Below are 19,014 nucleotides of genomic sequence, written 5' to 3' on the forward strand. Positions count from 1 at the left end.
ACCCTTGTTCTACGTCTTTCTACCACTTTCCATTCTCCCTTTCCTCCTCGTGTCCTTTCCCTCGCTCCCTATCCGAAGGTAGCGTGCTCGTCTCGAATACTGATATCGAGCAAAGTCCTTTTTCCCTTAAACCGAGCAGCCACCAGGAATAATGCATTATACGTACGCGTCTTTCTTCTCGCTTTTTTATCCTCGATCGTCGTAGGTTTCTCTTCTTTCTTTTTCTTCTTTCTTTTCTTTTTTCTTCTTCTTTCGTTTTCTGCTTCATTTTGTTTCTTCGAACGAATTCTTTTTTCTCCGCTTTTCTTCTAGGATATCTGAAGAAAACTTTTTTTTGACGATGTAATTTCTTATTCTTTTTTTAATTGAGTGCTTGTTAACGATTCTTGCCTGTGATTTTGAAATACTGAAGAATCGTAGAGTAAATAAGGAAAATTAAAAAAACTATCATCAAACAATAAGTAGTTAAAATTAACATTCAATAAACATTTCTTTTAATTCTTTACACAAAATTGTAAAGATTAAAGAAAAAGATCTTGAAGTAAAAGGAAAATAGCAACAAAATAAATTTGAATTTTTTTTCAGGCGTGTAACGAGTTCACAACTCATGTAATGAATTTATTGAGGGAACAAAGTCGCACCAGGCCAATCACGCCAAAAGAGATTGAGAGGATGGTTCAGATTATTCATAAGAAGTTCTCCAGCATTCAAATGCAACTGAAACAGTCTACCTGTGAGGCTGTGATGATTTTGAGGAGTCGATTCCTCGATGCAAGGCAAGTATTCATCGTGTAAAAATTAATAAATAATAATTTATTTTTTTAATTTTGACGTATGAAAAGTAATTGGTGCAAAGAGGAAATAAATTGCTTTTTATCACAGGCGTAAAAGACGAAACTTTAGCAAACAAGCCTCTGAAATCCTCAACGAGTATTTCTATTCACACCTGAGTAATCCATATCCAAGTGAAGAAGCTAAAGAAGAACTCGCACGAAAATGTGGAATCACCGTGAGTCAGGTAAAGTACAAGAAAATATCATTTTTTTTTATAATAATTTGAATTATTATTTCAAGATATTTGTTGGGTTACATTTTTGATTATTATTAACATTAAAATTCTGATTAAAATCATTTTATTTCTTTTTTTATATGATTAATTTCATACTTTAGAATTTGAGAATGAATTCCATTTTTTATATTTTTATACATATTCAATGTATCATTAAACAATATTAATTGTGAAATTAATAAGAAAAAATTATTGAATGAATTTCATTTTAAATGGCCATGTAGAATAAAATTTTTAAGATTTTTGTTTTAAACATTTTGCAATATCATGCTTTCTATTTTTAAAAGATCTGAACATAAAATATATTTAATGATTAATAATTAATGATTTTTAATATTGATAAGTATTGATAATTCTGATAATATTATTTTCAATATTAAATCTTTTTAAAAATTTCTTAATGATGCACCGTTTATTTTGATTGCAGGTTTCTAATTGGTTCGGCAACAAGAGGATACGCTACAAGAAAAACATAGGTAAAGCACAGGAGGAGGCGAACTTGTACGCAGCCAAAAAGGCAGCTGGTAAGTTCCGTCCTTCGCAAATGAGCGACGGGTGTTCCTTGAAGAGTTCGTTTCGATAACTTGATTGAAGAATATCAATCAAAAATTCACGAATATTGTAATTTTATCTATCAAAAAATTCAATTATTCGATTATTCTTTTTACCATTCATGGAGCATTGCTGAGGAAATGTCACGTAATCAGTCAATAGATTGACGCACAATAGATTATATATTTAATGAACTCGTTAATTTTTTTGACTTCATCACGATCATTCCAACATCGAACTTAGAAGGAAAAACAAATCACGTGGTATAATGGTTCTTCATTATCATAAATCATTACACGACTGAATTACTACTCATTGTTCAGTTCTGGCTATGCCATTATTATTGCACCTGACTTATAAATCTTTCAAGAGTAAACAAAATTATCGTCCGCAATTCTCAATCTTTTCTTTCTAGTATACAAAAAAAAAAAAAATTCATTTAACTTTTTGCAATTAACATATTTTATCCATTTTAACATATCTCCTTTAACCATAATAATAGACAGATTTTTTTCAATATCGTCATTTTAAGTCGTTTCTGTTTAGATTTTTGCATTCTTAAGAAAAGTAAAAGAAAAATTCTATGAATATATTCCCTGAAAATTCTTCGCATTCGCACAACTTACAATTACGCGTACTTTTCTTAACTACAGCGACGTCTCTTTATTTTAGAGGGCAAGGCGAGATATTTTTAACTTACTAATTATACTGAGAAAGAGGGAGCGAAAAATGAGAAGACGAGGATGAGGATACATGGGGAGGGCGATGAGATTCTCGCGTTTCTTTCGACACCCTTCCTACGTTTGTCTTTCCTCAGCAATGCTCTTTCCGGTAAACGCAGTCTTCTCGTAATTAAGGAAACGGAATTCCAACGATAGTGATGCCAACATTGGCGGATTCCTCGATATTTTATTTCGAATGGCAAAAAATGTTTTCACGTTTCAAAATAAAAATTGCTCTTATTATGCTGGTACGTAATTAAGCTAATTTCCACGGTGATATTTAAAACTAGATATCGTTTCGTGTACTTTGAATAACGAAAGTTGATTAAAAATTCGCTTTCAACCGATAATTCGTTCATTTTCTACGGTCTATTGAAGATGATCCAATGATATATTTGTCGATTTGATTGATCAGTGGCGTCTGTAATTAAAAATTTCGAAGTTAAAATTTTGATACTCCATTATTAACTCTTTCTGGAAGAATTTTTCTTTTTTATCATGAATACAATATTGTAATTAGTTTTTGAAATGGAATGAATAATATGTTGAAATGAAAAAATTATATAACACTTTTCAATAATGAATTTATATAACTTGTAACAAATTTTTCAAATCAAACATAGAGAAGTAAATTTCTAACTAATTAATTTAATAATATTGCATATTTTTTTTTTTTTTACTATTAAAAGTCAGGAATAATTTTTATTTCATTCCACTCCAATATATAATCTCTATGTTTCAATATTCGTATATATCAATTAACTACTAAAAAAATTGTAACAATTTCACAATTTTCTTTTAATATATCATCCTATTAATCTCAAAAAGGTTAAAAAATGAGATCGAACCAAAAATCAGAATCAACAACGCCACCGATTACACAACGATAAAAATTAAAAACGAGTTCACTTATATTTTTTGCGATAAACGAAATGTATCGGTGAAGCGGAAGAACTTAAAAAGACGCACCCTCGAATTTTGTATGCACCGCGATTGTTTCTACAGCAGCTTTTGCAGGAGCGTCGCCGTACAGTATGGGTGGTGCCAGCCAAGGCACCCCGACGCCGATGATGTCGCCGGCGCCACCTGGTGGCCCGCAAGACATGGCCGGATACGGGATGGGCATAAACGGTAGCGATTATGGCTCGCAACCGTACAACGACGGCTCGATGGGCTACGATCCTATGCACCAGGTAAACCGTCATCACTTTTCTTCTCATTAAAATTAGATTTTCTCCCCTGTAGTCAGTGATCATTGCCTCGCTTTCTTCAGTGCCCTGCATTCTTTAGCATGTGCTAAATTCAATCCCAATAATGCTTAAATTCTGATTTTGAAGAATTTTTCTCAGTGGCTTCGAATGAATGGAAAGAGACAGCAAGATTTGTTCATTTTCATTTTTGTGCGATATGGATGACGATTGATCATGTTTGACAGTCGATAAATTAGAACTCTGCTCTTGATTTCCATCCATTTTCAAGCCATTGCATTGTGTTTTCTATAAATGCATGTGCCATCTCACCGCATATTCACACATATAGCGAGAAAGAATGTTTGAATGTGGAGGAAAATGGAAAGATGAAAGAAGGACGAGGTGGAATCCAGTGAATCTGTGTATATGTTGAAACGATATCTGTGCTCAAGCTCATACGCAGGGTAATTCAATTTAATAAATTGAAAACATTAAAATACGAAGATATTGAATATCTAGTGAAAGTCAAAAGTGAGTATACATTGTATCTATGTAATAAAGTAAAGAATTTATTTATTATATCTTGCAATTGTGTTATAAAATTATTAAAAATTGATTGAAAAATAGTTAATCACATAAATAACCAGCCATTTTAAATGTACATTTTATGGAAAATTGTACATCTATGAAAAAAAAATAGGCAATTTAATTTATGACATATATATATTTTCATTCTATGATTCTAACTTATTTCAGGAGAAAATATATGTATAATGAAAAATCATCTTTAAGGAAGTTGAGGATACTTGAGGACCAATTGTATATATGTGAATAAGAAAGAAAAATACAGACATTTAAAGATCTAACATCAGTATGAAACAATTATTATTTTTGTAAGTTTTATATTCACTTTTGACTTTTTCTGTATTTACTGACACAAGATATTCTCTAATTACAAGTTGCCAATTTCTATTATCGATCGAGTACTTTGTGTGGAGTCAAGCACGCATGAATGTGTTTCGATAGCTTCCAAAGAACTATATGTGTAGGTGCGAGTACATTACGTGTGTGTTGGAATATATATGTATATATAGAACTGGGTTGGATGTGCTGTTGCTAGCCCATAAAGATGGGTTAGGAAGGAGCCGATAGTGGTGGTAGGAACTGAAAGTTAGAAGAGGAGGTGTGTCAGGGAGTGCACACGAAGCTAGCAGCAGCTAGTAACATAAAGGTTGCTTAGTATGCATTGGAGTTGCTAAGTCACTTTTTAGATAGGGTTGCTTCCCTCACATATTAATAGACTCGGTAGGTCCTGTTTCTAACGAGCTGCCTCTATTCGACTGATGAAACGCAACGGAACATCTTCCGAGATCCAATTTCTGTGTATTTGATAAAGAAACGAAAATACCACGATTTTCCTCGTCGTTTTCAATCATCATTTTACTTTTTTTCTTTTTCATTCTGAATACATTCTGACGACTTTTTTTAACACGTTTGTTCATCATATATTTGTGTCATATAAAATGAAAAAAATAATTTTATCATGAAACCTTTCATTTTTTATTTTATTTTTTTTATTTTTTTTTTTTTATTTTTTTTTTTTAATAAATTTTAATGCGGCGTATATGAGAATTTCCTATCCAACAACAGATGACATATACGATCGCGTTATTCTTGTGAAAAAAATGAAATGTGTAAAAATGGAAGGTTTCCTTTTGCCATGTGTTCAGTACGAGCTACGTTTATTATACAATTAGATTTAGATTTTGTATTTTTTACTGTTATATAATTTTTTTTGCACTTATTCATTGTATTTTTATTCTTATTTTTTTTTTATTTTTATTTCTTTAATGCAAAAGTATTATAATTAATGCGTGGTTTGTCGAATTTCTCCTTAAACGATAATAGCGTGTTAAGAGTTATGTCCGTGAAACAATAAAATGGCGTACGAAAATCATGGTATCAATGTTTAAAATTGTTGCCACGTGTTTCCAATTTCTGTCCTTATATTCTCCCCTCGTGTAGCACAACATTCCAAAACAAAGAAATAAAACGTATCGTATAGTGTGTCCGGTTCTTCGAATCCAGTAAATCTTTCTGACATGCAATTTCGACGGTGTCACGTGATAAAGAGTGACGTTGAATTAAATTCGTGTACATATGTGCAAACATGCGAGGGCTGTTGCTCGGCTCGCTTGGAAATTTGTAGATATTCCCAATTGTTGGATTAAATATCCTTCTTGTCGATACACCATCCGTTTGTCGATATATACTATTTCGTTACAAATGTTGCGCCGTGCCATCTTTCGTTCATTTCAAAATGCATTCCGATGCACCAAGAAACGTTTAAATATCTGATTAAAATAACGTTACAGTATCGAGTTAAAATTAAATCTCTATTCGATACTTGTTGAATGTAGACGTTTATTAATTAAATCATTATATATATGTAAAAATCTATACGTGTGTAATTATATCGTGGATTGTTTCGATTTTCTATTAATTAATCCTTTTTTACGGTGTAATATCTAAAATTACAAGGAATTCAAAACTTAAAACTTGAAATAATTACTTTTTGAAATTGTGAACAGATACAGAAAGTATATTCATACTTTCTTTTTATAAATTTTGATTTAAACAATTATAAATATATTTATATAAAAAGATACTTTATTTTTTGAAAATATTTAAAAATTCAGGATGCAAATACTTTCAAGTATTTCTAATGAATGATATGTAGCTTCTATATATAGCTCAACTCTGCTTCTGAATCTATTGAAAGAGTGAAAAATTCTATTCTCCCAATATATCCAGTATATTAATTTCGAAGAAACAATCAAAAGACCAAGGAAAGGAAGAATAATGATTAATATTAATATCTCTTCGAGTTAATTCGCATCCAGAGTCATTATTGCTCGATCTCGTTCGCATTTTTCTCGTTGCCGTTGCGTTTCCAGAAATTCGTATCAACTTGGAAGAGCGGAGGAAGTTTGAAAGAAAATTAATTTCGCGGTTCATCCGGTTCGGCCACGGTTTCCAGATCCCGAGGGGCGGGAACCAGCTCGAAATGAAGCGACTAAAATGCATACTCCCTCCTAGCTACCGCGTTTTCAAATCACCTCCGCTTCTCGTCTCGTTCTCCGCTATGCCTGAATGTTCGCCTATTCTTCACCTTTTTCTCGTTACCAACGTCCAGAAGAATTTTATCGAGTCGAACGCGGGTCCTTCATCGATGAGGAACATCCAGATCAGAACATTTTCTATTTTTTGTAATATTGTGATGTTAATAATGTTACGTAACTGTGATATTATCGTCGTTATTCGACCAGATTAAGCTAGTAGAGGAAATACGTGTTGAATTTCATCGTGGATTGGGAATATATCTCGTGGAGGGATGGAGTACAATTTTAGAATGTTATTTCAGTTTGTCGTCTCTATGATTCGAAACTCTCGAAATCCATTATTATTGTGTACGTGTAACGAAGTTTGTGTTTAGATGATTGTGCTTATCTTTAGACTTGTTTTAATGTAAGATACGTGGAAAGGATGAGAGCATAGAAATTTAATATTTCACGAACCAAATGATCGATGACCGTTATCGGAATTTCAAAATTTTAATTCGAGAAAGAATCTTAAAAGATACGTGTATTTATTTTCGAGAGTTTCGAGACTTTTGAAAGTTTCGAGGTCTCGTTTTAAAGATTCGATGGATCGCCGATCTAAAAATCATGTTTCGAGCCAACTCTAATAATCTCGTAGCAATGATAAAACCGGCCTTGTTGCTGTAACTGGCACTAACGTTTCCATAATCGCATACATAACAAAAAGGCAATTGCTTGCATATTTGCAATTATATAAGCACCAAGACTTTTTTTTTTTTTTTTCTCCCCCCGGTCTATCTAACATTTGGTCGACCTTTATTTTATTACTCTCTGTGGTTTCATTTGTTCTTTTTTTTTTTTTTTTTTTTTTGTGTTAATAACCTCGTTCTTTAATCTGTTGGTTGGTTATCCCGAATCTAACAAAATAAAAATCAAAGAACTGTGTTTGTTGCAACAAGAAATTGGGGTGCGGTGTGTTCAACGTGTGCTCGCACAATTTTTAAATCGTCCAACGTCAAAAAAAGTAAAAGGAATAATGTCACGAGCTTGATACTTTTTTTTCTCTTTTTCTTTTTTTTTTTTATTTTTTTTTATTTTTAGTTTGTGAATAATACCGATTATGAGAATATCGCACCTGCTTTTGATACGCTTGACGAGGAGAAATCTACTAATAAGAGCGGATACACATTTGTGGAGGAAGAGTTCGATACAAATAAAACATGTAAACTTTATTTTGGCCTTTCGATATATTTTTCAATATCAATTTGCGTAATTTCAATTTACAAATTATACAATTTTAAATTTTATCACAAATCGTTTCAGTGGATACCGATTTACGATTCTTTTCACGATTTTTTTTCTAATCCTTAAGACTTCAAGTGGTGTAATTTGGGTCCTCAATGATTGAATATTTCAGAATATAAATATGAAATTATGAAATTTTCTATGTTATCTAAGTATTATTTCTGCATTTAAAATTTTCGATTTACAAAAGTTTTGATTTTTTGCAATTTTTAATAATAAAATTTATTATTATTTTTAATAATAAAATTTTTTAAATTTAATATTTAACTATAATAATTAATCTTAGTTCAAATATTTAATAAAAACATTTGTTATTGTTTCTTCTTACATGATTTTAATTATTTTGCCTATTTAAAATTTTAGAAATCTAAAGAGGACTCTATTAATATCCACTTACGTCTTTATATTATTCTAAAAGTTTTATAGATACACTCTTGTCTACGAGTCACTGGACACATAATATTTCAATATACGAAATGAACATTGCGATTATAATCCATTATATTGCTAATTAACCAATTATAACGTAAAGAAATTCATAATGTTGTATAAAATTGTAAAATTATAAAAATATTAAACTAATAGATAGCTCACTTTCATAATTTTAATCAAACACGGGACAAATCGAAATCAATTTCTTTAATTTGAAGAAAATTATACGCATATTCGTTCTCTTAAATTTCTATAAAACTATAATAATTTACAATTGTACGAGAGAAAAAAGAACTATTAAAAAAAAAAAAAAAAAAACCCATTAAGTGTCCAATGACTTATGAAACTTACGCGATTCGACTCGTCAATCACGCAATTGAATATTTTACGGTACATCTGAAACGGTGTTTGAGCGAAACAGGAAAGAGTAAAATTTCATTGAGCCGCGATATGCCACGAGATCGTATTTCGAGAGAAGTGCAAAGCGACCTGGAAAAGAGGATCGATTCGCAAAAAAAAAAAAAAAAAAAAAAAAATAAAGCACTGACGGCCGCGCGCTTTCGAGCGCATTGTTACAAGCACAGTTCGCACAGTTCTGGCACTTATAATACTACCATATTCAAATACATACATTCGGTCGTCTGTTCCTTGGTCTCTTCTACTCTCCATCACCTAACGATCCGGCTGACGCACGAATTTCGTCGGCGGACCGTCCATCTTGGCGCGATTCGTGATCAAAATGAGACCTCATTTCGAATATCCTATTTAACTCTATTCTTCGAATTATGATTTTCTTCCTCTATCGGATAATTTCTTCTTGCGCAAGATGTACGGTTCGACGGTTTCCGCCAGGGTGGCCGGCTGTTTGCCCTTCGAATACAATCCAAGTCAAAGTTCCGCCCATCAAATTCACTTAGATCTTTTTTTCTTTCTTTTTCTCTTGGTGCAGATGAAACGAAATTCATAGAAGGCGACAGAGAGTGAGAGAGACATCGAATCAGACTTCACGCAATTAGAGAGTGAGAAAAAGAAAATTGAGAGAGGAGAGTAAGTAAGAGAAGGAAGAGAGAGGAGAGCGCGAGAGGGAAAAGGATTGGAAAATATCACGAGATCACCTGGCAAATGAAAGGCAAAAAAAGCCATATATACATACATACATGCATACATACACGCGCGCATAAACACGGTTGGTGCGCGTGTCCAACTGATCTCAGCCTTTTGTGCTTTTTGTTGTGTGTTCACAGTGACGCGCCATGCCGACGAAAAAACCAATCGCAATCGTAGATTCGTCTTCGATCAGCTCGACGTGCTGGCTTTACGCGAATCCGTTTGCGTTTTAGAGAGAGAGAGAGAGAGAGAGAGAGAGAAAGAGAAGAGGAGCGAGAGTGGAAGAATGCGTGAAGTGTGTGTTTGAGAGAGAATTAACGAACGATGTGTTCGAGATTAAAAATCGACGAGCCGTTCAGGATATCATCCTTCGTTGCAACAAGCACAGGTCTTTTTTTCTCTTGAGCGGAATCGAGGAATGATAAGCTTACGAAAAAAAAAAAAAAATGAGATTCGCGTAGAATCGTGTCGTCAACTCGTCGATAGTGCAATATACTCGTAAATATTATATATATTATAATATACATTTATATACGTATTTCTTTTTTTTTTTTTTCGTCGATATTTCTGGCGCTTGATTTCGAGCCTTTCTCACGTATCGTGTCGTGCTTATCTTTTGTTGTGTCTTACTCGAAGCCGGGAACTGTTTAATTAATAATGGATCATCTGGAAAAGAAAATGTTCTTTTTTTTTTTTTATTGAGCCTTAGTTTGGGGATATTGTGATTTTTAGATTTTTTTTTTTTTTTTTTAGTGTTTTTATATATTTCGACGCGCAAAATCCGAAAATGATATAGTTTTCTTTGTTGGAATTCATTGATTCAAATATTATTTGCATGCGAAGTTCTGCAGTCTCAGAATGTTTGCCATGTTGGAAGGTAGAAAGCACGAGCGTGCGCCGAATTATTCTTTAATATAGAATGTGATACAATTAATATTACAGAGAAAAATACTTTATCGTTGTAATATTATTATCTTTCTTTTTCTATTTAATAATACATTCGAGAATTAAATACTAATTCACGTTCGCTATAAGATGCTATCATTCAGTTTGAGATTAAAGTTTTAAACGATGCAATTTGAATTCTTTAATCGAAAGAATTTTAAAATTTTATTCTTTAACTTAATTTTAATTTAACGCGTGCTAGTGCTTTCTATCGTTCATTCGAATTGGCTGAATAACCAGCATGGTATCCAACTCGCGAAACATCGCATACACATAATTTCAAATCGAATTTCGACAATTAATACCATAATATTCTGATTATACGCGTCAAAATTTATATAAAAAAAAAAAAAGAAAATATGAAAAATACAATTTTCAATGTCCCAAACTAAAGTTTTTGAAATATCGAATTTTTATAGTACTTCTTATTCGAGATATTTTCAACGCGATGTTCTCGTCTTCGAGCTCTAGAATTAGACTTTGCCAAATGTGCAATAAAATTTTTATAAACACTTTATGCCTTCCTTGAGCGAGGAAAAGAACACGAGGTAGCTCGTTTTATAGATAAATTACAAAAATTGATGGCAGCAAGTAGCAAATTAATCCAACTACGTGTTTGATGGAACACGGTCGAGCATTCGGAGTCGGTTGAATAACTGGAAGCTTTTATTTCTTTTTTTTTTCTTCTTTTTTTTTTTTTATTTCGCTTATGGACTGTGTTTAATCGATAACGATGGTTCCGAAAGGATTAATGAATCTGTGAAATCTTGGAAACTAGGCGGCTTATTGTGATTTTAGTTGTCGAGGGATTACGAGATCGTTCGATCCGATCATTTTCTCGATTACAATAGTAGCAATTCATTGTCAGTCACGCCTCTTTGTTGCGCATAATGGCACGCGATCAGGCAAGCGAACAGAGCTGGGAAAAACAGGATTATAAGGAAATAAAATGTCGTATTAAAAGTAATAATTAAAAGTAACAATAATATCTCAAATATATATTTTCATATCAATTCAATACAAATACTATTTTGAAAAGATGAATTATCTCGATATAAGAAATATATTTTATAACTTTGATACGAATATATCATAGTTTAATATATTGAAATCGTACTATTAATATATATGTATAATATAATGTATAGAATAACATATCAAAAACTTGACAAAATATAATCTATTTTTTAAAGATCAAATGAAAAATAAGAAATTCTTTTGTTTGTATCGAATTCAAATGTAAATAATAAGTAGTATTTTATCTATATAAAAATGAAGTGTAGTATCTAAATAGTATTTGCTTAGAAATATTAGAAATACATTTCAATTTTCTAAGCATTTTTTTTAATTTATTTCAAATTTTTCCCAGTTCTACTTCACTCACGTGCTACTTACAATCTATCTGTGCTGTGCAGATACACCCTCAAAAAAAAAAAAAAAAAAAAAAAAAAAAAAAAAAAACGCACCACGCGGTCATATGGCTTTCGATACTTAATCTTATTGTTAGAATATCTTTGACAAAGTTTAGCAACGCACTGCAATACACACATACACACACACACACACATACGTATAGCGTTTTCATATTATACATACTGAGACATATTGATATGTAACGAATTAAGGAAATCAGAGAACTCCTTATGGATGGATAGTCACACAAAAGACATTATTATCGTGGCATGCATGGCTGCATGTAGAATTACAATCTATATATACGTTTTATATTGGTCTTACACAGTAGTACGTGTGTGCGTTTACCATTACTTCTACTTTTTAATTTTTTTTTTTTCTTTTTTTTTTTTAATCATCATTGTTTTACTTTTTTTTTTTTTTTTTTTTTTTTCTTCTTGTTTTGTTGCGGGACGGATTGGCTGGGGTTTTCTGGGTGAATAAGATACGAGGCGAAAGAAAGTGGGAGAGAAAGAGCGTGAAAGAGAACGGATGCCAGACATTTCATATATTATTTAGTTTCTAAATTGCAAAATTCTAAATTTCTCGCGTAGAAAGTAGAATAGGCGCCGGTTTGTTGCATTGGCAAAATTAATAATTAGAATGAAAGGATTTTCATAGTTTTGCTGTTTGTTTCCTTTGTTTTCGCAATCATATCTCGATCATTAGAATCTTTTCGTGTGTCATGTAGCAGACAAATCCTTTCGTGCTCGTAACGGGAGTCGAAGTCGAGTCGAGTTTGCATTTTTCGAACAACAAGAAAAAAAAAAAAAAAAAGAAAAGAAAAACCGAATAAGAAAAAAAAATTCTTACAAACAAAACAATATGTAGAAATCCTGATACGAGCAGCCAATTCAAATAGCTCGCGCTTTCGTACGTTAACTCATTAACTTAATATACATATATATATATATTCTCGCGGTTATAATTCGAGAGACGTCTGTCTTTGTTGACAAAAGAATGCGTAAAGTTGTGAAACGAAGGCGAGGCTTAGTGACCAATGACACGCAATTTTGTCGCCACCTGCAGGGGATAAAGACAGAGGGCTAAAAATCAATTGAAAAAAAAAATCGAAAAAAAAAATGACGCAGGGCAAGGCATTGGCTGGGGGGCCAGGCGCGGCGGGATGGATGCAGCAACGCGAGGCGGTTCCGGAATTTCCGCCGCTCCACGATTCAGCGGACTCTGATTCTGACCGAGAGAATGAAAAACGACCGCGCGTCTAAAATTACTTTTGGAAATGAGCGAGCTATATAGTATGGTAACGAGACTAATAAAACGAGATATATATATATATATATACGTACTCTAAAAGAGAGAGAGAGAGAGAGAGAGAGGAAAAGAGAAAAAAGGAAAAACGCAACAACAAAAACGAGGGGGAAAAAAAGAAAGAGGAAAAACACAGAGCAGAGTGTATGTCAGAGAAATGGAAAAAGAAAAAGAAAAAAAAAAAAAAGAAAGAAAAGAGAAACAGACGTACTGCTACAACGGACAACCAAGGAACTACTACGTCGTCACCCACTATACCGACACGCACATGCTCTCGTTGTGCATACGGCCACATACACCCACATACGTATACACACATGCGATATACGCGCACCTCCGAGCCACACACATATGGAAATAATGTTCGTTGGTGTTCCTACGATTAATGATAACATTAGTTTCCGGTTTTGAAACATTTTTCTCCTTTTTGCGTCAAGAGAGAGGGTCAAGCGCACAGAACGATGCGGCGATACACGTAAGTTTTATTGCGGGTCAGTTTATATCGTAATCGTAATTGTTTCGATAAACTGTCCTCCTTGGTTCGAATTTTCGTGTCCTCTTTGTAACATGAATGGTGAACGAAATGAACGAATGAATTCATTTTCTTTTATCCCCGTGTTTGTCAAGCAAAATAGACGCGATTGTCTTTATTATATAGGTCATCCTATAAGTTTTTCAGTTTTTCAAATTAATCAAATTTATAACGTATATATAATTAGCGTAACGTTTAGCATAAGCTAGAATAGGATTAAAATTAAATTAAATCGAGAAATAGTTCTTTTCGCATTGTAAAAATATATCCGACCACGTTTGATATCTATCTCGAAAGCAATAAAAATTTAGTGGACAATTTAACTGATATTAAAACTCGTTGAAATAAAACAAAAATCTATGGAGAATAGATTTTTCGAAGCAGACTTGCGCATGGGATGGCCTATTGTGACTTAAATATATCATAATATATAAATATTATATATTATATATATTATAAATATATATATATATATATATATATATGTATACAAGTCGTATCATCAATTACGTTACATTAATTACGACTTAAATTTTAAAATCTAAAAGTATTACAGAAATGTAAGATATCTCGATCTATATAATTTAAAAAAATAAAAAAGAAAAAATACGAAGTTTCGACTGAGGAGGACTGTAGTAAGTAACGTTTCTCGAGGTATATGCGAGCATGGGTATAATATTCGAATATATCATTCGATGGATCACGCTTGAAGAAAGAGACAAACATTTCGCACACTCGACGTTCGCATCTTCTTTGCCTCTGTCCTTCGATCTTGATATTTTAATCTTGCCTTATCGAGTGACTGTGATGCATCAAGCATACACACGTCATCTATTTACAGAGGATTTAAAGAGCGAAAAGAGAAAGAGGAATTTAAAGAAAAAAAAAAAATGGCGGGCAGAAAGAAAGAGAGAAAGAATGTATGCGTGTGTGTGTATGAGAGAGAGAGAGAGAGAGATAGAGAGAGAGTGGAAAGGACGGCGAACGATAAGAATCCATTATAAGGGCAATTGCGCTCCTAAGAACGTAGGGTTCGCTTCTATTTGAGACAATACGGCAGCGTACAGGCGCCTAGCTAAGGAAAGAGAGGGAGAGAGCGTATACAATCAATTAATTTTTATTTTTTATCATATCGTATGCCATATACACGCATACATAGATAGACAGCTTGTACAGATATTTTTTATTATTATATGAAACCCATTGTATATCTAGTTTCATTTCAATTTATTCACACGATTTGATTTTTTCTTTCCTTCTTTCTTTCTTTCTTTCTTTCTTTCTTTTTTCTTCTTCTTCTTTTTTTTTTTAATACTTGACCTTTATTGTTTTTTTATGATAATTTTTAACGTCACATTATGTATATCCCTCCATTATAATGCGTAGCGTAATTTTTTTTTTTTTTTTTGCTGGGTAAGAATTTAAGGGAACCATTTTCTTTGCGCGTACGTGAAGAAGAAAAGAATACTTTTTTTTTCTTTTTAAATAATATGTAAGTGTATTAGGGATGAGAACGCATTCGAAACTTAAAAGATCTTTTTTTTTTTTTATTCTCGTGATTCAAAATTTTTGACGAATAATTTATAACTTATTAATAATAAATAACTTATTAGGAACGTGACGGTTTTGAATTTTACGTTTTTTTATTTTAGATAACGATGTAGATAGATTTTTTCTGAAAGAAAAATGACTGAGGATGAGTTTAAAAGATTCCAGACGTTAAAATTAAAAAAAAAAAAAAAAAAACAAAAAGGAAAAGAATTAAGTTTCGACTCATCTCTAATGTACGTGTATAATATATTTTTTAACATTTTTTCTCTCTTTTATTTTTCTTTTTTTTTCTTTTCAATCTTTCGACGCGACATATAATCACTCAAACTTGTCTTCTTTTCTATTCTGACGTAATTCGTTTTAAATCTAATCCCAGCATCCCGAATATCATGTAATGCTAGCGAATGTTTCCTACGTTCGATTATGGTTTAAGTTCCGAGTCTTAAGTTTAGCTTCGAATTATATTTGCAGCGATGCGTTGATAATGTTTGCGTGCTGATTTGTTCAATTACTCAATTTTGAACGCGAGGACACCATTTTCCTGTCAAAGAGAAAGATTATTTATAATTATCAAATAGATTGTAATTATCATTTTATATATTATAATAATGTTTGTTAAAAATCGAAATAATTAAAAATACCCACGCGTATTTTTAATATTTAATTCGATAATGATTTCTAGGGGTGTCCTCGCTGTAAGAGAGAGAGAAAAAAAAAAGAGCTTAATATCGTATATCCCTTTGTTATTTTTTTTGAAAAATTGTGTGCATGATTGTACCTACGAGCGAATCGAGAAACTTCGTTCTCTTTTTTCCCTTTTTTCCTTTTCTTTTTTTGTAAACAAACGATTCAGCACGAGATCTTAATTAAAATTCATTTCCTTTACGTCTTTTTTTTTCCCTGTTTCTATTAATTTCAACACCCGATACATATACATACACTCGATGTCGAATCCAGACTTTGAATTAACCGCCAAAACTTCAACAATATTTTTCAAACGGCTTCGAGCACGTCCAAAATATATTTTCTAATAAATCTAATAAAACGTTCACATCGAGGTTAAGAAAAATTATCGGCAAGAGAAATTTCGGGTCGAAGCCGGATGTATGCGAATTTTTCTAAGAAATATACAGATTTTGAAAAAATCGATTGGATTCAACTGGATTCGACATAAAAAAATATATATAAATATAATATATATACGATTGCGCCTGTCTACCCTTAGTTGGTCGTACGTACGTAGGTTACATATGTATTGTGTATACGTATACATGTGTATAAAAATATATATTCTATACTTTCGTATCTGTATAACACGTGTGTCACAATTACGAATGGTAAACTTTCTACCATGAACTGGGCAGAAACGTAAAGATTGCGTTCCGACCAAGTTTTTTCTTCGACCGTATGCGTGCATGAATATGAATATAGTCGCCAGAAAAAGATATTTTCAGACAAACAATGCCACACGCGAAGCATATGTCTTCTATTTGATTTTTCTTTTTCTAATTATTATAAGACTTCCAAATTCCTCTGCCCTCCTTAGTTGGAATGTCCTACATAGTATTTCGTAACGTACGTGAAAATCGAAGTTTTTATCATTTTTTTTTTTTTTATTCTTGAGATGATTTTTAAGACTAATACAATGGATGCAGAAAATATTTGCACATACTCTTATCTTTCGATCTTTCAAATAGCCTTTTTTTAAAAAAATTATATTCCATATTCTTTATTTTCGCAGTATCAAATTAATAATAATTGAATAATAGTCGTAAAAAATAGTTACTATACTATACTAAATAGTTATAATATATTTATTTAATAAATTTAATATATACAAATATTTTTTGTAACCATCACATATTCTAAATCTAAATCTCAGAAAGGTTCATCAAAGGCTTAGAAAAATTTATTTGAAAATTAAAGAATAAACTTGATATATTTCTTCAATATATATATAATAAGAAGAAAAGAATATTAAATAGGATATTTTAACTAAAGAGGCCAGTAATAAAACATAATTGGAACACTTTTTAAATCTCGATTAACAGAAAGGAAAAAAGCGATCGTAGAGAAGAAAATAAGAAAACGAAGAATTGCTATAGAGTATACAGCTTTTTCACGCGACTGTGTGATCACGTTCGCGTACACGGCCGGTACTGTTTGCTTTCAGGAGCTGTCGCCTTGAAATACTTAGAGGAATCGCAAGAAGATACGCGAAACAGACAATTAACGAGAATGAAATACGATGTAGGAACATATAATATGTATAAGTTGTATCGTGAAAATGCTCGCGCAATACGATCACCTCACTATCTGTGATCCGAGGCTCGCCCACAAAGGCGGGTAATACGAACTAAAACAAAAAAAACAAAAAAAAGAAAAACAAAAACAAAAAAAAATCGATATTAAGCTATTAATGTTATGTAATACAGATTCTCTAAGCGAGAAGCGTTCACGTTTCTAAGTGACGTATAAAAAAAAAAAAAAAAAAAAAATCGCCCGACAAATCGAACGATTCGGTGTTGTCGAGATCTGATTTACCGATCGAGTGCCAGCGAACGAGATATACACGCGCGATATATGAAATTATCAACAAGCGTGCGAATACATTTTGACGTAAAATTCTTGAAAATTATTTTCGACGGTCATTTTTCGTCAATGGTTACTGTTCAACCAGTGGTTTTCATTCTGATCTCAGTGTCCATTTGTGAAAAATAGCTCTCGAGAGAAACTTTTTGAGGGACTTTTACTCTCAAATGTATTTGCACGTAGAGTCACACGTATATCATGATCAAACTTCTTATACGAGAAAATTCTTCGTGGAACTATTTGTGTGAAAACGAAAAAGTGATCGAAAACGACAAGTCCCGTTTCCGATTGCTTTATATTATTATTATTTCTTTTTTTTTTTTTTTTTTCTCATTATTTTCTCCTTCATCTCTTCCCTTCCCCTCTCTTTTTTTCTCTTTTATTCGATGTGCTGTTATTCGAGGATCAAGCGTGAACGCTTCTATGCATCGACGCCACCTTTTCCCCCCTCTCAGCGAGACCCATCGAACGAAGATAATCGAAATGAAAAGACGGTAAAAAGGAAAAAAAAGGAAAAAGTGATGAAGCAAACAGATTAAAAAAAAAAAAAAAACAAAAAAACAAAAAAACAAAAACAAAGTACGATCGGGAAACAGAACAGAAACGAAGCAATGGTCCTGCGACACAACACTAATGTATACGATTTTTCAACATGAAAATATTATATATTGTAGCTATACATATAGAGGTATATAAAAGAGAATAGTCCATAGGCAAAAACTGTAACAGCTAAGTAACATCATTGTAACGACGATTGCTAAAATTAGTATAAAACGAGATTTATTTTATTATTATATCAATGGTCGCTATTATTATTAATTACTATTATTATTATCGACGTTATTATTATAATTGTCATTATTAATTATACTAATATTATTGATATCCGCGATCCTCGAGTTGCGTGGATCCCCATTGCAATTGTATTATTACATCTCCGATTGGGAAGCGATTATTAATTATTAATAATTAATTGAATTATTGAAAATTTATTATACGACGCCCAAAACCGTATATTGGACGTATTTTTTTAAATGGCAGAAGAAAGTCGATCGACAGCTAGGTGATTTCTATCCGATTTATTAAAATATATAATTCATTGTCGACGATTATCGTAATGGATTTGCGGCTCGACGATTTATTACTTAGCACGTAGGAGAGAAAAAGAAGAAGAAGAAGAAGAAGAAGAAGAAAA

At 32.1% G+C, this 19,014-nt stretch overlaps 1 protein-coding gene across 18 annotated transcripts in view; it reads left to right on the forward strand.

Moving 5' to 3' along the window:
* exd (PBX homeobox extradenticle) overlaps positions 1 to 18,398 on the forward strand; it is a 59,048-nt gene extending 40,650 nt beyond the window's left edge. For 3 of the 18 annotated variants that reach the window (XM_086913927.1, XM_086913928.1, XM_086913929.1), the window contains exons 5-9: positions 586 to 776; positions 883 to 1,018; positions 1,497 to 1,593; positions 3,349 to 3,536; positions 7,736 to 8,266. In XM_086913927.1, coding sequence (XP_086770053.1) covers positions 586 to 776; positions 883 to 1,018; positions 1,497 to 1,593; positions 3,349 to 3,536; positions 7,736 to 8,005 — 882 coding nt within the window. In that variant the 3' untranslated portion in view covers positions 8,006 to 8,266. Of the gene's footprint in view, positions 1 to 585; positions 777 to 882; positions 1,019 to 1,496; positions 1,594 to 3,348; positions 3,537 to 3,882; positions 4,113 to 4,289; positions 4,400 to 7,735; positions 8,267 to 9,320; positions 11,712 to 12,966; positions 13,341 to 17,400 lie in introns of those variants that run through there. The other 15 variants (XR_015294009.1, XR_015294007.1, XR_015294008.1 and 12 more) reach the window with 15 other exon arrangements.
* Positions 18,399 to 19,014: the final 616 nt, after the last annotated feature.

The sequence above is a fragment of the Apis florea genome, unplaced genomic scaffold (assembly GCF_048593485.1).
Source record: "Apis florea isolate Af1SG1 unplaced genomic scaffold, ASM4859348v1 contig_3517_pilon, whole genome shotgun sequence".
NCBI lineage: Eukaryota > Metazoa > Arthropoda > Insecta > Hymenoptera > Apidae > Apis > Apis florea.